The 22,651-nt window shown below is 37.3% G+C and overlaps 2 protein-coding genes across 4 annotated transcripts; one reads left to right on the top strand and one right to left on the bottom strand.

Annotated features, from left to right (window-relative positions):
- Positions 1-792: 792 nt before the first annotated feature.
- CDC45 (cell division cycle 45) lies at positions 793-15,226 on the bottom strand. 2 transcript variants are annotated; one of them, XM_068654278.1, is made up of 19 exons: positions 14,868-15,226; positions 13,824-13,883; positions 13,399-13,491; positions 12,833-12,970; positions 12,052-12,195; positions 10,986-11,041; positions 10,306-10,354; positions 9,447-9,508; positions 8,926-8,976; positions 8,049-8,168; positions 7,527-7,658; positions 7,020-7,118; positions 6,615-6,776; positions 6,279-6,417; positions 5,813-5,896; positions 4,557-4,675; positions 3,691-3,767; positions 3,112-3,178; positions 793-1,914 (listed from the first exon to the last, which is right to left on the bottom strand). In XM_068654278.1, exons 1-18 carry the CDS (start codon positions 14,916-14,918, stop codon positions 3,114-3,116), a joined length of 1,701 nt encoding a protein of 566 aa, XP_068510379.1. In that variant the 5' UTR covers positions 14,919-15,226; the 3' UTR covers positions 793-1,914; positions 3,112-3,113. The 2 variants fall into 2 exon arrangements, with proteins under 2 accessions (XP_068510379.1, XP_068510380.1); XM_068654279.1 differs by lacking the exon at positions 793-1,914 and adding an exon at positions 1,925-2,056.
- A 111-nt stretch (positions 15,227-15,337) lies between these two features.
- UFD1 (ubiquitin recognition factor in ER associated degradation 1) lies at positions 15,338-22,571 on the top strand. Of its 2 annotated transcripts, none has more exons than XM_068654280.1 (12): positions 15,338-15,479; positions 15,615-15,747; positions 16,418-16,450; positions 17,264-17,385; positions 17,783-17,913; positions 18,325-18,397; positions 19,060-19,128; positions 19,681-19,746; positions 20,030-20,077; positions 20,454-20,542; positions 21,285-21,366; positions 21,780-22,571. In XM_068654280.1, exons 1-12 carry the CDS (start codon positions 15,477-15,479, stop codon positions 21,852-21,854), a joined length of 924 nt encoding a protein of 307 aa, XP_068510381.1. In that variant the 5' UTR covers positions 15,338-15,476; the 3' UTR covers positions 21,855-22,571. The 2 variants fall into 2 exon arrangements, with proteins under 2 accessions (XP_068510381.1, XP_068510382.1); XM_068654281.1 differs by having other exon boundaries at positions 15,462-15,479; positions 15,615-15,721.
- Positions 22,572-22,651: the final 80 nt, after the last annotated feature.

Below are 22,651 nucleotides of genomic sequence, written 5' to 3'. Positions count from 1 at the left end.
AAGTTCTATCTATTGGCAGAAACATTTAGATTCTCATACAGATGTAAGAACTTTCTTTTAAATATAGTATTTAGGATCACTGATTGATTTTGGGACACAGTTGATAGCTTTAGGATCAGTTCAACAGCTGATCAATTCTAAAATTTGCTAAAGCATTCTTGGCAACTCCTGTAGATGTTGGTAGAGTTAGAACCTCTAGAAAAGAAAAGAAAAAAAAAAAGGAAAGCTTATTCTCCATTTAAAGTATCCACAACCCACAACTTTATGTACTAACACATCTATTTGGAGGTCAAAGAAATGGCCAGTAAAGCAATTAACAAGACATCTCAGCACAAAAAAATAGCTCCCCTTTCTCATCCTCCCAGCAGAACACAATATGCTTATCCTAAAGGAACAATTTGCCTGTGAATTTGTCCATTTTAAGACGTGCTAGTCACCTACTAACACAGATACATACATGCACATACATGCTCAACTTTTCTTTAATGCAAGGCAAGATCTGCATTTATCAGAATATCAAGTAAATGCAGTAGCAGTAGAAATCAAACATACCCTGACAGGGAACTGGAGTGAAAACAAAGGGTTGGGGGAACACAACAGCAAATGAGAATTAGTGAGGTGAGACGAAGGGATTCACGCAGAGCTTCTAATGAGGATGAAGCAAAAACAGTAGAAACAAAACCTCAAAGAAAATAATGGTAATGATTTGCCAAGATACCCACCAGTCGCAAGACTATGCCATGTATTGAACACAGCACTAAATCTAAGAAAGCACAACTTTTTTAGTCACCATAGTTTGGCACAGGGATTTTATTGCTCGGATAAAATGACAGCATTAAAAAATGCTTTTGTTTGAATAAAATATATAGATTAATTAGTTTTCCATTGGCTACATCTAAATCACATTTAATATTAAATTAACTTGTATTAAGTCTGTACAAAATATGACGCAATGATACATAACCTTTACAGTACACTGAAACTATTAAAGTCATTCATAATTCCAGCAAACATGGCAAGACAAAAAGAATTTTGAACATACACATATACATACCCACCCCATATGAAGCAGGATAAGTCTAAAATGCAATAAAATTTCATATGATCAGAATGAAATTAAGTTTCTGTTATAGAAATGGATAGATCTAGTCTGTCAGTATTTACAATGCTATAGTCCATGCACAATTATCATATTATTGTTGATTCCTTTCTGGAAAATTATTCCCAAAGCCAATATACAAGTGACAATACAGTATCATAATGCAAGACTAAAAGTTTTACTGATATCGGTACTCCATAGTTTATGTTTTAACCTGGTACTTGACAGTTTTCTTAGTACTTAGATTTTAAAAGCCCTAAAATTCATAAAACCTGCATCACAAAGCAGTTATTTCAACTAAAGTACAAGACCTCAACCTGATAGTATTAAAAAAGATTTTCAATACTGTAGAAGTCCAAGGGGAGTTTTCAACAAGTTTCTTATAAAAAAAGATAAATTAAAAGCATTCTATAAATTTTTAAAAGAATATTTGAATGGCAATACAATGCAAAAATAAATACAGAACTTCAAAACCTATTTTCTGTGATTAAGCAGTATCTAAACATCACATCTACTAATAGAAGCAGGTTTGACAAACAGAAACTCAATTTACAAACACACCTAAGTTGACACGTCTTGCCATTACAAAGATTAGGTTTTTACAAAGAAGCAGTATTAAATATCTGTGTGCTCAGATTAAAATCCTCTTAACCTCCTAAGAAACATAAAAACAACAGTCCTGTATCTGCACATTTAAGAAAAAAAACAAAAACGAGATGAACATCACAACTGCAGCACCATGAACTTTGGAACATCTGAAATAATTTCATAGCATCTGATCCTCAGCTTCCAGCACGAGGAGCCAAAATGCATCGCTGCATGACAAGAACAGAAGACAATATGAAATGATCCATAGAGTACAAACAAAGAAACAAACAGACGTAGTAATCCTGGAAGCCAAGAATGGCTATGCTGTCTAACGAACAGCTGCAGTTATTGACCCACTGTTTCAAACTTCTGAATGAACAGAAGAGGAAAAATTGTAGCTTCAATACTCATTGAAAAAAGGTAAGTCATTTTGTCATTTGCCTAGGCCTATCTACATTCACAGACTCTTGTCAAAGCCTTCACTTTACTGCTTTGTTTTGTATACATGGTATAAAGATAACATTGTGAGATTACCTCATGTGTGAATACTAAAGATCAAATCTTCATCTAGGCATAAAAGAACCAGGAGTTACTTTAGATACTTTCAGGCAGTCTCGCATGTTGTTCTGAACGAACATTACAAAATGATTTAGTTTAGCTTCTTCTCTGGGAGAAAGCAAGCTATCCCCACGGATGACTGAGATAAATATGCACACACAAACAGAAACCAATGAAAATATGTCATCATCGTAAAGCAGTCCATATTTGAAGACAGCTGCAACAATTGTAGTGTCTCATTAGATCTAGAGTAAAGCTTGTCTTACCCTAAATTAGCTTTAAAGAAGAATTTGAATTACTGTGAAGCAAATAGTCACAACTAAGGTCTTAAATGCCTATCTTTAGTCCAGATAAAAACTACACACTAACATAAAACTGAACACTGTAGAAGTAAAAATAAGTAAATAAATGCACATTCTACATTAACCTCAAAGCAAAGAATTGTATTCTTATGGCCAAGATTCCACCCTGAGCTCAAACAAGTTATCATAATTAAAAGTCAGTGACAGACTATCAATCGCAATTAACTAACATGTCCATCTCCTCTCACAACAAAAAGAGCTGGTCCTTCTCCAGCTGAAGTTAAAAAGCCACAGAAAGTTAATAATAATGAAGAAAAGCTTTGTTATAAAGCCTCATGATGAAACATAATTAAATGTCTGAAGGAAAAAAGTTACTCTGTTCATACATTGTCTGCCTCCTCACAAGAGAATAAACAATTGCCTTTGTAAGAAACTTTCTCCTTTTCTCTCTACATTTTTCATTGAAAGTTGGTGCATTATTCTACAGATAATACATGAATGTCATTTGGTTACTAACTTGAACTGTGATTGAATTCTGAATTAATCCTTTTTAAACTATCTTACCGTTATGACAGGAGAGAAATGAGTGCATCCAGAAATTTGCTCCGATCTTCTGTTTTCAATTCAATTACTAAAACATGAAATACTTATTACAAGATTCAATAACAGAAAGATACTTCAGGTGTCATGCTTGACAAATATTAGTTCCAAGTATACTTATTTAAAATCTCATTGCATAAGTATCTCACTTTTCAAACACTCGATAAAGAATTCACCTCATAACATCATAACATCAATATCATGCCTGGTTTGGCTGCTACATATAAAAACCCTCAGATAACCTCAGAGATTAACTGAAGTGCACATTTTAAAATCATTACTGTGCAAAATTTACATTGTCTCAAAAAGATTCAAACACCTCTGATACCACTGACAAAGACTGCTGAACTAATACACAGTTTGTGTTTATACTAGACTCAGGAACAGTATGTAATATAGATGCAAAAATTAAACACATATAAGACATACACAAATGAGTATATTGTCTATACTCATTATGCTTTATGGAGGCTGTGTAAACACTGACCCCTAAAGGACTATGTTGTGAGTGAAATAAGTGAAATAAAATACAGTATTACTCACTTGACATGTCAAAATGGTTATGTAAAGTCCTGGAGTTGGTACTTTCCGCAGCTTTCTCAAAAGCTCTTCCAAAAAAGCTAAAGATGAACAGAAACATGAATTAATCATATATTGGAAGGTACCACTCATTAAGAGACTAGATATTTCTTAAGTACTTAATTCAAGGAAAAGATACTTTCCCTCCCAATATGTATTTTCTGAAGTACATACAATTGCCTACAAGCACATGGCATTTACAGAGGATGCACGATGTCTTATGCACTGCATACAAGAATCAAATAAGATCATTCTTCCTAACTTAGTATTAACTATTAAATTAAAACTGAAGTCTTCTATCATTACAACTCAGCTCTTTTGTAAAATGTGACAGATACTGTGAAAAGTCAGGACTTAGCTATTAAGAGTTAACTAACTTCATTTTCACAGGAAAATAAATATTAAAATGAGTATTACAGAAAAGGACATTAACTAAAGCAGAAGCATGGAACTTTTCCTTGCTGAGAGCTAAAAAAAAATCTAGATATTTTTTTGTCTCATGTATTCAACATACACTTCACTTGAATAAGTGAAAAACCTTAACATTGTAGGGTTTAAGAAATGAAGTCATAGGACATATAGAGAATTCCCTTTCTTTTTTAAGACAAAGAAATAAGTAGTTAAGATGGAGAAAAAATGTACAAGGAAGCTAGAAAACACCTATATCCTCCCTCAAAGCATCTCACTTATACAATATGCAAAAGCACATTTTTAAGAAAGATACAGTTCAAGTCAATATATACAGCAAGTACAGGAAAGATTCAGTTGTTTCAGAGAAAGCAAAAGTCTATGGATAACCTTTAGTCAGAACTTTCAAACAAGATCCTTACTTCTTTTTATCAGAACTTTCTGTCTCTGGAGGAATCCCCACCATGATCACAGTTCCCTGTTCAACATCCATTGGTGCAGCCATTATCAGAGGCAGCAGTTTACAGCGCTTGTTTTTCGTCTGGAAGACAGAAAGTCCCTTTGTCAGACCAAACTCAGGAAAAAATTTAGTTTCAGCTTAATATGTGAGATAGTAATACTAATATTCACCTAGGGACACAACTATAATGCATTTGAACAGAAAGTGATTTCTTTGTCTAATCTCCTAGTTTCCTTTTTTCTTACTTTAAGGACAAACAGATGTCAATTCTCCAACCTTGCATTCCATTTGAGCACAGAGATGGTATGGAGAGACAAGATAAAATTTACAGTGAAGAAAAAAACTCTTTAAACACCACCACCATCTTAAAAACTTGGGCAGGGTGTAATTTTTAGCAATAGCTGTTTTATATTGAAATTAGAATTTTCATTGAAATTACTCTAGAAATCATTATCCCTGCCCTATTATTTTTTTTTTTATAACACCAAGCTGTAACTTTTAACAAATTTTGTAATTTAAGTAAATCCAAAAATACTTATGAAGATGTTGACATTTTTAGATGCTTTAGAAGTAGGAGTTTGTTTAAAGTGTTCTGTTCTCAAGACAGATGTTTCACAGTAAGTTTTAAATGCTGTTCTGCTCCTAGCAGTGGACTAGTTTACTCAGCATGTCAAACGCCCAAAACAAGGACAGGCAGATGCAATGTGACAAAGCTGGACCACCATAAGTTTCATTTAGAAATCAGTAAATGCTCACTGTGAAGAGAAGTTATTAGAACTTTGTTTTTTAAAATCTAATTTATGTCACTAATAGTTTAGAAGATAGATGCAATTTGTTTTCAATTACATTAGCTGTCAAGACCAGTTTTTATATGAACACAAATCTTTAGATGAAAATTACCAGTCCTGCAATGCTGCTTTTGTGTGTGTGGCAGGCTAACTTTTTGAAGTACATGTTTTGTGATAACGTCCCTTCAAAATTACAAAATTACATGAAAAATTTATATTTCAAGCTTATTAGTATTGAAAGCTTTCTACTGTTAGGAAGTTTTCCAGGCAGATATCTTTCCTAGAACAGCATTCAAAAAGATGCTAAAATTATGCAGTAAAACTTTCAATTAAGATTTTATGAAAACATTTTTAATAAGTCAACTGCACGTATCCAACAGAACAATAACCATTACATAGGCCAAAAGTTGGAAGCTTCCGATTTACTTACAGAGCAAACAAAAGATTTGAGCAAGTATTTACTGAGCAGGCACAGAGACACTGGTTTGGAAAACAGCCTCACATCTGGTGTTCCCTAAAAAAAGGAATTACTTCAGTTATAATGCAAGATGATTCTTCCCCTTATTCATTTAATAGCTACTGACATGTCTAGAAGTTTTGTGTTGCTCAAAGAACACTAACAAAAATCATTACAATCTAGGAGTTTGACATCACGCATCGGAGTTTGATATCAAGCCCTCTCCTTTGAGAGAACAGATTCTTCCGTTGTGAATTTCAGAGTATATAATAATATTGAGCCAGCAGAGTACAGTACAGTACAGATAAATGGATTCTTTATGAATTTCTGATCAAGTCATTTATATTGGGCCAAGCAGTTCGGAAAACAGTTATTTAAAAATGAGACAGCCAAACACAACACTCAAATATGAGACTGCTAAAAAAAATAGAATTCTGACCTCCATGAGTGAGCAGTAGAGAAAAGGCCCTTGAGAAATTACGAGGTTGGTGCAAATACAGCTTGCTACTGTCTGCTGAATGGCTCGTAACTGCTTTTTGGCTAGGTCCAGTCCTTGGTGCAGTTTGTCCAGGTTACCCCTGCAACAGAGGAAAGTAAAATAAACACTTTATATATAGATGCAGCTTTTCCACAAATCAGTGAGACACCTTTAAACACTATCCATGTGGATATTTTCTTCATTTTTTCTTTAGTGAGGCATCAATGCATCTGTTAAGATATTTAACCCACATCCTCTAAACAAAATTAGAGGAGAATAAAGATACATTTTTAGTACCTGGAGAGACTGTCCAAAGCTTTAATGAAGTTAGTTGTTTCGGGCCCTTCTTTCTCTATACTCTCCATGAGAGAAGCTGTTGCATAAACTATATCACTTGCTAAGAACTTGTTCTTAAAGCCAAAGTGAATGCTGAAGGTCTGAACTCTTAAATCCTTCATTCTGCAAAACGACAAAGCCAGCAAACATTATTAGCAACATTAGTAACATTGATCAGCAACCTCCTCAGTATGCTGACCTTAAGAACATGAAGACAAATCGTATCTCAGCATTCACAACAAGCTTATTACTTTGTCAATCTAAACCCCTGTCTTCTAAAAGATGTTACATCGTCTTCACATAAAATCACTTAAACTTAATTGAAAAGTATTTTCAGATAAAACATTTGTATTTAAAACAATTTACCCAAACTTGCTTGCAGATTCTTCAATCATTTCCTTAAGATTTTCTTTCAAAGAAATGTCCATGGAATTAAACTTCTGTTTCACTTGCTTCAAAGGCAAACTAAAAACAGAAGGAAAAAATACATTGTTAGGTAAGCCAAAAGAAACAGATATATATCCTGCCTACTCTTCATAAGATGTTAATATCAGATACTTTAACAAGTGAAGCCTGACTAAGCTTGTTTGCATTCTTTTTTCTTTAGTCATTAAGGAACAGATGTGAGAAAGCCTGTTACAAATCCACTACTCAGTAAAGGCATATAGCTGAAGTATTCCTCATACAGCAACACCCAAATTGCACAATTCAACTTGAAGAGACTCCACAACCTACTGAGAGCCCCACAATCATATTTAAAAACCAACACATTGAGTACTTGTAAACTTAAAGATCTTTGCTATAGTCTGAATATTTGTATATAATTCAGTGAAAAATGATCCATTAATTAAGAACCAGATTTTTAAAACTCACCCCATGTCAGCCAAGAACTCCTGTAGCCTCTTCTGCCCTTGTACAGACCAAAGCTTAAGGTTAGCAGAGGTATACGAAGTATTACAGAGACTTTCATACAGAGACCAGTGCTGATAAAGTGCCAGGCGGAGACTTAACAGGAATTATAGGAAATAATTGTAAACATAAATGTCCTTTAAAGTTACAAATAGTTACCAAACTCCCTAACTGGTAGTTGTCTTGAATTATCCTTATTTATTGTATATACCCATACTCCATAAGAAAGTTAAAAGATGTAGGTGTGCATGAAACCCCAAGACAAGGGACACTGACACATAACTAAATCTGAAGGGTTAAGATGAAGTAAAGCCACAGGTTTCTCTTTCAATATCTCATATGTTCAACAAGCCATTCAAATTTCCATTTCTTTTAATTCTGTTGTGAGTAGCAGAGAAGCTTGGGATTTTTTTTTCCTAGATAAAAACTCATCTGGGGTTCATCAAATGGCTAGAGTTCGTTTTTCCAGATCTTAGGCAAGGATACTCATATTCAAATGCTATTCGCATGCAGTCAATTGACAGAGAATTTTCTTCATCCTCATTGCGGTGGTTATGGCGAGACACGTGACGCTGCAGAATTCCAATATCAGTCACATACTTCATTCTTTAACAAAAACAAATTTGTCACTTCAGTATCTTCCTGTGTGTTTTTCTACTTGATTATGACAACATAAAAATGCTTCCTAGAGATTACACATTGGCCAACCAGCAGCAAAAAAACTGCAGATACATCTTAGTAACAACAATAAAATTACTCATTAATGTTCTTTCAATATTCAGCCATACACCCAGGCAATTAAAATTAAAATAAAACCAGCCCAAAGAGACAAACAGACCAGTGAAATCAGTTACTTATTACATTTATGTCTTTAGAGAGATCAGTATATAAGTAACAATAGAAAACCAGGATTAAGATCTACATGTATACTATGAGAATTCTGCTGGTATCTAGTATGAAATAAAAGGGGGGTGAATGAAAAAACTTGAAACTTCAAGCAAAATTAGAAAGGAAGCTGGAATGTGTATTTTTTCCTCTTTAATAAAATGATTGTATAAATTCTTGACTATATCAAGCTCATATTTAAGTAAGCTACTACTAAACACCATTTCTTCCAATATAAGAAATGATTGTTTTATAATTTTGTGAATAGTTTAAAAACTCTAAATATTAGGAAAAGAAAACACAGTTTTTCTAATGCATTTCCTGTTTTTAAAAGATATCAGATCACATGCAATCATTAAGATATTTAATACCCTTGTTTATTAATTATCATGTGTAATATTAAATTCCCACGTTTCCTGATCATTATTAATTGCTTTCAGGTACTCAAAAAAAAATAAAAAGAAAAAAGCTTTCTTACTGAGTGATTTTGTCTTGGACCCATTGATCTGTTAGGCCAACAATAGCCCACCTAAAATTAGGGGTGGGGGTGGTAGGGAGAAAAAAAAAAGTTAAAAAAATATTACAGTAATATATATATATATATATATATACACACACACACACACATATATATATACACACACACATATATATATACACACACATATACACATACACGTTATACCTAAATCTGTTAGTATGTAACAGAACAGGTCAGGAGAAGGATTCACCAACTCCACACTGAAGTTAGTAACAAAGTTATGTATATTTCTTCTTTAACAGACATACACATAGTAGTTTCATCCTCTTGTTCACACCCAACCTGTGTTGGTTGCTTGTAATTAATTTATGCAGGTTTGTCCTCCAATTTATGACATACACTCACTGAGGAAATAAACTGGAAGCTCATACTGAAAGCAAATAGTTTGGGGAAAACTTGCCTCTTTTTATTGTTAAACAAAACTAGTAGTCTCTATAAAAATGGAAATGGCAACCTACCACAACATGTCATTCAAGTCTTTAGACATCATCCATGCCAGATCAAACATCACCATTGCAGACTACACAAAAAGAAAGCAAAAAGAGAGGATAGATGAACACAAAGCTTGCACTTCATTATGCAAATAGAAAACCGTTAAATTTGCCAAGTAGCAGCATTCTACTAAAGAAAGTCACACTCAAGTGTGGTAACCTGCCGCTGTCTTACTTTAAGATACTAAGCAGAGTGAGTAATATCTTATATAGCTCTGTAAATCTTCATTCTGTATAAAGCAACACTTTAAATATAAAAGTAATCAGACAAGAGGTTAGATGACAGAAAGAGCAGTTTGGTGTCCTATTTCATATGTTTGAGATATCCTGACACTTTGAAAACTTAGAAAGAAAAACAAGTTCGCCCCAATCTTTAAGTCTTTTTGCAAAAATTATTTTGTGTATGGATAGATATTTTTATCAAGATTAAAATTAAAAAATACACTATCAACTTTTTTTAAAATACATATCAGCATTAAAAATATCAAACAACAAAAACATTAATAATTCTGGTTTACCTCTTTTTCTCCACTATTAACATTGTATTGTCAACTGTGTCAGAATGGCTAGTCTACCAATCAACAAAGTACTTCAAAACAAGTACTGTTCCTAAGACATATCTAATTTATTAATAGTAAAACTGGATGCACACAACCAGAAAACATTAAACTGCTAAGTCAGACTACTTGCAAATATATGACATATCTTATCAAACACAGTACTACTACTTATAAATGGTATTAGATAATTCTAACATTGGTTATTATCCAATTACCTTTATGGTAGCACCTTGTGTTTTTATGGCAAATGAAACATTTATACTTACTGAGGTCCCATGGTATTCATACTGTTCGTAATCAAAAAGAATTTCACGTCTAAAAGAAGAAGAAAAAACATTCAACCAAGTAGCATCCAATTCAAAGTATAAAATATTATTTCTCAATTCCATGTTTAATTTCATTTTAGCACTGAGAAAAAAAAAAAAAAAAAAACTTGGGTTAAATGTTTTTTTTTTCTGCAAGGCAATTTTCTAACTTGAAGAAAACTTTCTAACTTTCTAAATTTTTCTAACAATGTGGAAGCCACACTGAACTGTAGAAGAAGTAAAAAAAGAAGAGCTTGTTAAACCCTTGATTTCTCATACTCCATTTTATCACTTGTTCCTGTTCATTCCAAATGAAAAGACTGGAATTACAAAGAAAGATATCTGTACAAATTTTACCCCAAGATAGATGCGATAATACTATGATTACTTAATAGTGAAGCACCGAACCTCTTGCTACTCAATTTATAAATGATTATTCACAATTATTATCTGTTTAAAAGTTTTATTTTTAATATATTTATTATCTCCTTCCATTTGCTGAAGAAAATTAGAACTAAATTAGAACTAAATTAGAACTAGAACTAAAGCATCTTGCAGATCAGGCACCATAGTGTCAATATTTATATCAAAGAAAAAGAGAAAGAAAAAAATATATGCAACATGAAAAAAGTCAAACACACCTGCGTGCCTCCCATTCTCTTCTTTGGCGTCTTTTCATCGTTCTCTCAATTACCTCCTGCAAATTAAGTTAGATGTTAAAAGGCTAGAAAAAAAAAAATACTAAGTTAGCAACTTTCCAGGTAGATTAATGACTAAATCCTAACTAACAAGACCTATAAGAATTATTCCTATTAATGATATCTAGCAGGGAAAGGCTCAGTAAACAGCATTTTCAATACTAACGCTGCATCCTACCAGTTTCTAACATAAAAATGACACTGATAAAAAATAAAAATGAAATAATTAATCAAACTCAGAATAAAGTCACTTGCTGTATATTTAAGCTCTATAAACAGCAGCAGCATCCTGAAAAAAATCCAAGTATCTTTCTGAAATACTTAATAGATTCAAACGTATTTATGGATTTGACTTCAGTTTTCTGGCACTTGTTTTTTCTTATTAAATACTTTTTCTAGATGAGTAGGAAAGATATACTATGTTAATAGAAAAATATTAAGATATCTATACATTTTAAGGATCTCTTTACATTTAATGGACTCAATGTTGCTAGTCTCATGCCTTTGCTACCTAGAACAATATAAATTGAAAATATGCTACAAACAACACATAACAAATTTATACATAAATATACTTCTGTTAATTTATTGCTAAAAGGACAAACATAATATATTTCTAAATTATTTGTGATCTGTCTTCTAAAATGATTATTTTAAATTAAATAAATAAATTAAATAAACGAATAGCTAGATAGGTTGTTTTGCTAGACTAAGAAGCCCAGAGCATGTAATCAGAGATAGATTACTTCAGTTTACCAATTACACAAAGACAGTATTATATATAAACAACTTCAAGTTCAGGTTAGGTTTGTTTTTATAAGGAGAAAATATTTCTGTGCAGTTTAGATAAACATTCTAAGCAAGTGAAACTCTACTAGTCATAATAGATTACCTTTTAATCTTACACAATTTTTTAAGTTTTAAAAATCAAAAGTCATGATTTAACCTCCTGTAAGTACATGTAATAACTTATTTTATTTCTTTTCAAAATGAAGCAGAAGAAACGAACCTCTTCAAAACGTCTACGCTTATCTGAAGGTTCTGACCCATCACTTTCAGCCTCTGACTCCTCTTCTTCTTCCTCTTCATCTCTGAAGATATCATCATAAGCAGGAACATCAAGATCATCATCTGGTTTAACCAACAGCTTAATCTAGCAAGCAAAAAAAAAGTGTTTTAAAGTAAAGTACCTTATTCAGTGATTAGCAAATATTTCAAATGACAAATGGGAAAGCTTCAGATACTTAAGAAGAGAAACTAAAAATCTATTTTGGCTGTTATTCATTGTTTGTATTAAAAAACAGTATTTGTGTTTTATCAAGACCATGTTTATTTATGCCTCACAGGAGTAAGATCGGTATTCTTTATCAGTACGATTATAGTTAGAGCATTACTGAATTATTTGTGGTTGGTTAAAGCCATGCCTTCAGATAATTTGAGCTCAGATTGCTCAGATTGTAGCTGTTGCTAGATACTGAGAAATAATAAATGTTACACTGTAGAGAATGCTTATCTTCCAAATTCTAGCAGTTTGTTTTGTAGCAGTATGTTTAAGTTGATGTTTATTGCTGACAGCTATCATTCTACTTACAGTTTTCTGTAACTGAAAACAGTATTTTTTTTCTGATAGTGAACATTACTACTGGACATATCCATTAGCAGTGCATCCTGACCTACTGCTAGCACTGTAAAAGGTGCTGCAAAACACAGGGAAGCATTCAGACACCCACACACAACAGGAAACATGCCAACAGTTTTATTACGCAAGCAGTAAAAAAAGAACAGTTTACCTGTGTCTCATTGTAAACATTCACAACATTGATAGGTCTGTGGCTGTCGCAAATGAAAAAAAAAGTGTCTTCTTCAGGCTGCAAGATCTCCAACAGGTCTACATTGGCACCACAATTAATAAGAACAAAATATTTGAACTGCAAACAGAAGTAACAAAAAAAAGAAAAAACCTTTTCATTTCAATTAGCAGTAAACAGAAGACCGAAAATACCTTTACAAAACTCCAAAGCACTCATCATTGCCAAAACCAATACTTACTCCCTATTATTTGATGCCTCAGAGAACAGAAGAAAGTGTAAGGCAACATACCAAATTTATGATGGGATGTTAGACACCCAATCCCACCACTTCTCACATCTCAAAATGTGTGCACACAAGTTGAATCAACCAGTAACGAGTTGATGTTAAGGACTTGACAAATTTGTTACTGGTATATTAAATTTTAACCGCTGTTTTGAGGCAACAAATAAGTGTTACTGATGTTCTAAGTTGGGGAAAGGGAGGAAGTACACCTATATCAGATGAGCTGCAAACTTTTTTTTAAATTATTATTTTTTTTTTTTACCTGATCTTTATGCTCAAGAAAGGCAGTTTCAAGTTCTTGCCATCCAGACACTGGGACTAGCGTATATTGCACATGGTCACATTGAAATAAAGCCTGACATGGAGGAAAGAAAAAAATAAAAAAAAAATAGCTGTTAGAAAATGTGGTTTCCCCACCATACCTACAATGCTCAGCTATACTAGAATTCTTTCTCATATAAGTGTTTGTCTTGAAAATTTATGAAACAAATCTACACAAACTTCAGGAGTATGATTTATGAGGTGCCCACGTATTTAGTGTGCCCATGAATCATAATTCATGAAGAAAATACTTCACAAAATTAGTTTCAACATTCACCCTTTTCCCAGTTCAAACCTACTGGACGGATCCCAGTATTGTTTTTTTCTTTCACCATTAGTCTATGGAGATAACGAACAAAGACTTACTTGGAGTATTTTACACGCACAAAGTGCATCAACATCTGAAGCCACAAGAAGAAGAACACGCTGCAAAAATAATAGAAGAATAGTATTAACAATATAGGTGTCAAATCTAATGTGGTAGCATGTGAAACAGTCACTATAAGAACAGAAAGAAAGAAATTTAAGGAGAGATCATTATAAGCTTAAAACAGGATTAATTCTCAACAAGCATTACATGCAAAATTAATTGCTTGGATCCCTATAAACGTAAACAGCTTCACTTTAAAGCAGTGAAATTACACCTAAAATATGTCAGCTGCTTTGTGGAAATGTACTTTTTCAGGTTCCTGTGAACAGCGCATAATTTTGAAGGTTCAGAGCTGCTCAGCCCTGCAACCACTTTCTTTACACACCTAGAGTAGCGTAAGTTTTAGCAAGTGATCTAAAACAGCTTTGATTAAAGAAAGCCTGTAGGAAATCAGGACCAAAACAAAGCCTGAAATAGCCTTGATTTAGGCTGAACAACTGATCTCCTGTTTGGGTTTTTGGCAATTTTTGTTTACAGCTGGGAAGGTGAGAGAAATACTTTCACATGCATAATCTTCACAGGCTGAGCACGAGAAGGCTGACCAATAGAAGCTTTACCTTGAGGATACAGACCCATGGGGGAGAAAAACAAACAGAAAAAAAGGCAAACTGAGGGTAAAAAATGAGAAGAGGCAAACAACTTTAACAAATACTTCCCGGTAAGCCCCAAAGACGACACGAACGCAAGATTTAGGGTCCGGACAAGCAGCAACACAACTGTTAACGAGACATACGAGCAAACAAAAGCAGAGGCAGGGACATCTCGGCTACGCGACAGCCGGACACGAACACCCACAGCGCCCAGCCCAACCCCGAAGCCCTCCCAGCGCCTCAGGGGGCCCGGAGCGAGCCCGGGGGCGCCTCAGGGGGCTCCTCAGGGGGCTCCTCAGCCCGAGCCGCCCCGCTCCGTGAGGCGCCTGGCGCCGCCGCGGGGAGCCCTTGAGGGGGCTGCCGCCGCCTGGAAGCCCCCGAGGGCCGCACCTGGCTGACGATGCGCTCGTAGAAGTCCCGGCGGCAGTCGGACACGAACATGGCGGCGGCGGCGGGGGAACAGCGGCAGCTGCGGGCCGCCCCCACTCAAAGTGGGCGCCAAAGCAGCGCCGCTCCCCCGTTGGGCTTCCCGCCGCGGCTGGCTGGCCAATAGGAAAGCGGGGATCTCTCTTTCTCAGCGCGGATTGGGCGAGGCGTCCGAGCCGTTCGCGTTGCTCGCCAATGAGATTGGAGTAAAAGCGTCGCGACGTGCGCAGCTGGCCAATGATAGAAGGGGGTCAGCCGGAAGTACCGTGCCGCTTTTAGGTCGCCGCTGCCGCCATCTTTGTTTAGGGCAACATTTTCGCCTTACCGTTAAAACCACCCCGACAAAACCCCGAGCGCGCCTCCTCGCCGCCCCCGCACCGAGAGGGAGCCGGGAGGCCAAAACAACTCCCTCCAGCCACCTCAGGGGCTGAGCTGCTCTCCCTATCCTCCCCGCCTTCCGCCCTCACCCAAGATGGCCGCGGCCAGGGGGCGGCCCGCGGGGGCGGGGAGCCGCGCCCCGTCCGGCGGCTGAGCGGCCCCGCCCGCAGCGCCGCCGGGCCCCGCGCCGCCGCCATGGTGAGGCCCGGGCCGGGGGGGGGGGGCTGGGGGGAGCGGGGAGGGGGGGGGCTCGTCCCCTGAGGGGATGTTGCGGGGGGCTCGGAGGGCCGGGGTCCGCGCTGACGCGGCGGCTGCGTGTGCTTGTCCCCGCAGTTCTCCTTCAACATGTTCGACCACCCGATCCCACGCGTGTTCCAGAACCGCTTCTCCACGCAGTACCGCTGCTTCTCCGTGTCCATGCTGGCCGGGCCGAATGACAGGTCAGATGTGGAGAAAGGCGGGAAGAGTATGTGCCTGTTTTCTTCTGACTACTGCAGGGGCTGGCGGAGCGGGCCCGGGGCGCTGCGCCCGGCGGGGGGGAGCCGGGAGGCGAGGAGGAGGAGGAGGAGGAGGAGGAGGAGGAAGGCTCGGCTCGGCTCGGCTTTCCCGGCCCGCTCTGTTACAGCTTACCGAGGAGCGGGTCCTGGCCTGCGAGCGTTAGCAGGCACTTCTCTGTTTGTTGTCAAAGTCTCTTGGCCAATTCCTGGCCCCGCGGTGAGCTGTGGGAGCTCACACCTTAAAGTCTCGGTGCCCCCCCCTCGTTGTAGCTCTCCGAGCTGGCACAAAGCAAATAGATCGGCCCGCTGGGTTTCAGGCTGTCGGGATAATGCGATGTTGTTCAGAGCTGGCATTCTTCAATCGATTATATGAGCAGAGACAATTATCTCTAGGAAGCACTTCCTTCAGTACCACAGCTTGTAAAACCCTGCCTTCTCTTACTTGTGATTAAATTCTAAAATCTCCAGGCTAGCAGATACACTCGTGACTGATTCTGCTGGAATCTCTGGCTCAAAAGAGCTTACGGGAGTTTTTAGAACAAATGTAACCCTAGGTGATGGTAGTAATAAAATAGTATGTAAGCTTATCTTTATACAGCTGTAATTTTCCTAATTTTACTTTCATTTTCATTTCTGCAGTAATTATGCCACCTTCTGCTCTGGATCAACTCAGTAAGTGAATATTTTGTTCTGGAATAACGCTGTTAGAAATATGAGTAAAAGCATAAGCAAATACCACAGTTGTTTAGTTACCTATTTGAATCCAATCTAAATAGAGATTATAAGACTAAGTTACTCAAAAAATGTATTTTGGAGGAATTGGAGGAATTTTATCTTTCAGAATTAAAGGAGTGGAGGAAGGCTGTCTGAGTACAGACAACTGAAGCATCAGGCTGCCTGAGACGTGAATCAATACTTATTAAGTATTAATGGCATACTCAATATAATAATTAGTCCAGTGGATTCTTAACCTCAATCTGCTTTGCTTGGATGCTGCTGTCTGAAACAAAATTCTGTCTTCAAAAAACAAAAAGTGAAAAATGAACTTTGAAAGTAGGGTTAATGGTGTTTACTTGGCTCTTTAACTAAGGCTTTTTTTCCCCCTCTGAGTTTTAGTATTAACTCACTTCTCACAGTGATTCTAATAAGTCAGGATCTATTCTTCAAATAGTCAGGGATGTTAGTACAGGTAGGAACTAACCAGTAACACCACAAGGCCATAGCAATAATAGATTCCTGTGCAAATACCCATCTCTGAGCTTAGGAAAACGTTGGAGAGACACTTAAAGCTTGAAGTGCAATGACAATACAGTATTCAGGTATCTCCAAAAGTACAAATCCAGGAGAGAATGAAGTTGGAATAATGGTGGTGGTGGGGGGAAATCCTCTTTTCCTATGGCCCGTACTTTTGCTAGTGTTCCATCTCTGAAAACTTAAGAAATGTGCTAATAGCTTTAAGCAAATATTTTTCTCCTCTCTTGCCAGGCCGACTTAATATTACTTACCCGATGCTATTTAAGCTGACGAATAAAAATTCAGACCGAATGACACACTGTGGAGTGCTCGAGTTTGTGGCTGATGAGGGCATATGTTACCTGCCACACTGGGTGAGTTGTCTTCTGCTGAACTGTTGAAACCTGAAGAGCAGGATTAATGAGTTGCCAGTGTAACATTAAAGAGGCATAATTTTCTTGAAATTGCATGTCTTTGCTAGTAATGTCCATAAAGCGGCTTTCAGTCACAGCTCAGGTTTCCCTCAGTGGGAGTTTAACCAAGTATGCAAAGTAGGTTGCTATTTAAGCTCCACCTGACTGTTTTCTTCCTGAAATTAAGACTTCGTAAACTGGTGCATTTCAGGGAAGATGGTGGCCCTGGCAAATATAAGTAAAGAGAATATATAGGGTTTTTTCCAAACTAAAATAACAAATAAATATAAAGGAAAGAGAAATAAAGACATCAGTAGTGTTAATGTGCTGGTTTATGTCTTTGTTTTTATTCTTGCAGATGATGCAGAACTTGCTGCTGGAAGAGGGAGGCCTGGTACAAGTGGAGAGTGTTAATCTTCAAGTTGCTACTTACTCGAAATTTCAGCCACAGAGTCCTGATTTTCTTGACATCACCAACCCCAAAGCTGTGTATCCTTTCTATTCAACAGTGGAGCAGAGAACAGAGGTTTTCTCCCAAATTGTAATGATGCAGAGCTAGCTTTTCAGACATGGCTCGTGCTTTTCCAGAAATAGGTAACTACTACTGCTCTTTCTGAAAACAAAAATCGGGGAGAGCTTATGTTGCAGACTGCCGGCACAAAGCATAGCCTGGAGTGTGAAGAAACGTAAATCTCAGCTGAAAGTCCAAAGAGTTTAAGCGGCTGTTAGACCATGTCCAGAAGGACTTGTACGCCTTGATGCTTATTAAAAGGCTGTCTGCGTGCTGATGACTTTTAAGCCATATTTGAGAGACCACGAATCAGAGTTCTGTAACATAGTAACTTGAAAGCTTTGACGTATCACTTGAAAACAATTAATTCATCTTAACATACTCCAAAGATTAGAAAATGCATTGAGAAACTTTGCTTGTCTAACTACTGGGGACGTTATTGCCATCAACTACAATGAGAAGGTATGACATACAACTCTGTTCCACTTAGATTTCCTTTAGATAACACCAATTTGATGAAACAAATTCTGTCCAATGTAAAGTACTTTGTATTTCAGTAGATTGTGACCACTTTAAAATCTATTCACAACATGTAGTCATAGTTGAGTATTAGTAGGTAAAGCTGCTGGCAGCACACGCACATTTGATCATTTGGGAGACTAAGCACAGTTGTTGAATGTTGGTGCTTGACTCATCAGCATGGAGCTGTGCAATGTTGTTGACAAGTGATCCCAGACAGTGGATTTCACAATCAGTTTCCCATTGGAGAAAAAAGGGGGTCAGTTATGCCCTCTTCAGAGCTGATGTTTAACTACTGGTTTTTGGTTCATGAGTGGAAAAAAATATAATGCTGTTGAAATTCTTAAAAATCATGGGACAGAAATTAGCCTGAATCCAAAATTTAACTTCAAAAATGCATATTAAGGTACAGTAAGAGTTCAGGAAGAGAGGTTCTCTAGCTCCAACAAAATAGCAATCAAATTTAAATCTTTGTTGTTGTATTCTTTTAGAGGCATTTTTTTTCTGCAGAGAAAGTCTTAGCATTAGTTTTCTTATACGTAAGTTGAACTCCTTTGTTCATCTAAAAATGTGCAATCTTAAAATATTTATCATAATTGTTTCAGATCTACGAGCTTCGGGTAATGGAGACCAAACCAGATAAGGCTGTGTCCATCATAGAATGTGATATGAATGTAAGTTAAAACTGTTGTGGGAAGTCTGGTTTTACTGTGTCATCCCCAAAGGAGAGGGCATCTTGTTCACTGATAGCACTGCACACCAAACATGTCTGGTGCTGCAGGAAAGGCAGAATCAGATGGGATAGGGAGGCACTCCATGTACCCTTGTAACCACACCTCAGGTCTCTGATCATGATCTGCACTTCACTTCACGTACCGTCAGGTGACTTCAGCGTCTGGAATTTCATGTTTAGATTCGACATGTTTTACAATCCATAGAGTCTTATTTCAGAGCCTGTCTTGATTAAATCTCCGGTGGCACTGGGTGCTGTTTTACTGGTCTGTTTCAATTGCATGCTAAGATTCATCCCTGGGAGGCTTACTGTGGTGGTGTTTGTTTGCCTTTTTTTTTTTTTTTTTTCAAACTAAAATAACAAATATTTAGGTTCTTCCTAGTTCTTTCTAGACTAAAATGGAGCATTAGTTGTGAAGTTTTGAGGAATAATAGTATATAGCATATGATTAAGAGAGAAATATCAGTCATGCTTATTTATCCTACTTAAATAGGTGGATTTTGATGCTCCTTTGGGGTACAAAGAACCAGAAAGAAGTGCACAACATGAAGATACCGCAGTAAGTTAAACTACTGTTTTACAAAATGCATTCACTAGTAATCTGCCTCAGTTGTGATAGAGCAGTGAGCACCAACATAATTTTTTTCCCTGAAACGCTTTGCTAAGACTAAGCTGTACTGATCAGTTGCTTTTTGCTTCATTGATGGTTGTTTAACAACTGTTGATTTTTGGAAATATTTTTTTCTAAACTTTTGTTTGTTAAGAAGTATAAAGAACAGTTTTCATTTGTTTTTCCTATCACAACATGAACACAATGAAGTAACTTGTTTTTTCCCTCACAGGATGTTGAAGCAGACCACAGTGGATATGTGAGTGACGTAGGATTTCGTGTAAGTGCTCTATGCTCTATTCTGAGTGTTGTGAAACCATGAGGGAAGGGTGTTCCAAACAACTGCCAAATACCAGTACCTCAAAGAACTCTTATAGGTGTGGTTGTTATTAATTGGCAAGTGTCTGTAACTGTTTTGTGGTGTTTACAGCCAGAAATGGTGTGACTTGCTGTCCTTAATAGGCCAGTGTATAAGATGACTGAGACGTACACCTATAGCCAGGGCTAATCAGCTTATTATATGTACTTTGAATAGAAACATACTGAATAAAAGAAATAAAAGTGATAGTGAGTTTTTCACAGAATGCGATATCTCTGTGCAGTGTGCTTTCAGATACAAGATACCATTAAATTAAAACCATTATTTGTGTACATAGGCATTCTCTGGTTCTGGGAACAGATTGGATGGCAAGAAGAAAGGTGTTGAGCCTAGTCCATCACCAATTAAACCAGGAGATATTCGAAGGTATGTTTTTTTCAATCAGTTGTCAGCAAGTGAAGAATCTGTGTTGGAGTGTATTTTTTTTTATGTTCCTACAATATAAACAAGTTAATTTCCTTAAAGGTTTGCATTTAAAAATACCCAGTCTTGCTTTTTAGACTGTGACTTCCCTAACTACTTAAGGTGCAGATTCTAAGTTAATAAATATTGCAAAAACTTTCTTAACTCTGGTTCTGGAGAAGAAGATAAGAGGGAAGAGGCAGCAGGTATTGACTGGACTGGTGGGCTGGATTGAGTGATGCACAGAGTTCCTGTTAATTTTCTAATGTGAAATCTTTTTCTGAGATGAGTGGGTAACCAGTGCCAAGCTGTGCATTTTTGCAAAAGCTTCTAAATTCAGACTTAATGGAAGTGCGCAGGGATGTGTTTCTGTGTTATCATGTATGCATGTCATAATAAAATTTGAACTCTTTTGGAAAAGGGTGTCCCTGGCCCCATGGAAACAACAGGCTATGTATAAACATGCCTACAGCCAACCTCCTACATCAGCTCCAGTTTCTCATTACTTACTTTATGTACCGTATGCCTACCTTCAGGAAATAATTCAGTGGTTTAAATCTGGAATAACTTGTAATGAAAATTTTGCAGCCAGTATTGGTACAGTGTTGAAAGGCATGGGATAGGTCTCGCTGTGTTCCATATCATGTTTCACTGAAGGTAGGTGTAACATTTCTTCTTTCATAATGTATTTATGCTGCTTTTCCAGAGGAATACCCAACTATGACTTCAAGATTGGTAGAATCACGTTCATTAGAAACTCACGTCCACTCGTTAAGAAAGTTGAAGAGGTAAGTGAGGTTGGATCTTGCCAAATCTGCACAGTTAGAACATTCAAGCCATTGCCCAAATGTCTGATTTCCCTCTCCATACTTGATTTTTCCCAGAGTACTTCTGTTAAAAAGCAGCATCAGTGAGTTTGGTTTAGTTGAAAGCAACCTCCAATGTCCTTGCTTGCTGATGTAAGATAGGACCAATATAAATTTAGTAAGTCAGAGAATACTTGTTCCAAGTAGGTGAAAGGTCACAGAAGTGCTCATGTTTTATTTCCAGGAAAAAAAGTGGGTATTATATAGAGTAAGAACGTGAAAGGTATAGAGTGTTTTGTTGCTGTGATGGAACGTTCTTTATAATGATAATTCAGCTTTGATCACACATAAGCAGCGAGCAAAGAGATAATCTTTTTCTTCTCTCCTTTATCCAGGATGAATCTGGAAGTCGGTTTATTGCCTTTTCAGGAGAAGGCCAGTCCCTGCGCAAAAAGGGAAGAAAGCCCTAAGTTGTGTAACCATCAGTCAGTTAGGAGGAAAATAAAATAACAATTGCAGCATAATGGATCTTAGTTATTGCAGTTGCAACACAGGAACACTGTGCTGTCAGACTGTCTTAATTTTCAGTCGAAAATTAAGTTCTAGGAATTCTGAAGCGGTCCTTTGTATGTGTTGTAAAGAGGGAAAGCCTATCTTGGATGAAGCTGAGAAGGAAAACCAAGCAGTTCTACCTTACTAAAAGGTCTGATCGTTAGAGTACATCCTACCCTCTTATATCCTGAGTGATGATGGTCTCCTGTTGCTCTGTGCTTGATATTTTCCTCTATCTAAGTTTTGCCACAATTTCAGGTAAGCTTTTTGGTGTGGTGCAAATGAAGTCTAACACTTAGGCGTGCAGGGAGTCTCTTTGATCTTAGCTTCAGGTGTTGGGTTACGATGCAGCCTAAGGAATCCCAGGCTCTGACACAGACCCCTGTAATTGCTTTTTATATTTATAATTAATAACATGCCATTTAATAGTTGAGATACCGTAACCTGTTGTAGGAAACTGATGGCAGGCGTAGGGAGAGGCAGGACCTGGCTGTCTGCCCGAGGACACAGAGCCCTGCCTGCAGGAACCTGGCTGCCACCACTCCCGGGGGGGCGGGTGGCCGAGTCAAACCGCCGAACTCTGCTCTTTCCTCGGTCGCGGCTTGAATCCTGGAGTAAAGGTTCCTCGATACCCACCGTGTGCCCGCTGTGCTGATTTCCCGGCTGGGGGGGGGGGTGGCGGTGGCGGAACCGGGCCGAGGGCAGCCTCGAACCC

The sequence above is a fragment of the Anas acuta genome, chromosome 17 (genome assembly GCF_963932015.1).
Source record: "Anas acuta chromosome 17, bAnaAcu1.1, whole genome shotgun sequence".
Lineage (NCBI taxonomy): Eukaryota > Metazoa > Chordata > Aves > Anseriformes > Anatidae > Anas > Anas acuta.
The sequence above is the reverse complement of the archived record's forward strand: the minus strand, read 5'-3'. Positions and strand labels throughout refer to the sequence as shown.

Coding starts and splice junctions, on each gene's coding strand:
- UFD1 (XM_068654280.1), top strand. Junction 15,748..16,417: donor TGTGGAGAAAGGCGGGAAGA/GTATGTGCCTGT, acceptor TCATTTCTGCAG/TAATTATGCCACCTTCTGCT. Junction 19,129..19,680: donor TCATAGAATGTGATATGAAT/GTAAGTTAAAAC, acceptor CTACTTAAATAG/GTGGATTTTGATGCTCCTTT.
- CDC45 (XM_068654278.1), bottom strand. CDS start 14,918: ATGTTCGTGTCCGACTGCCGCCGGGACTTCTACGAGCGCATCGTCAGC. Junction 13,492..13,823: donor GTGCGTGTAAAATACTCCAA/GTAAGTCTTTGT, acceptor CCTCCATGTCAG/GCTTTATTTCAATGTGACCA. Junction 6,418..6,614: donor GCTTTGGACAGTCTCTCCAG/GTACTAAAAATG, acceptor CCTCTGTTGCAG/GGGTAACCTGGACAAACTGC.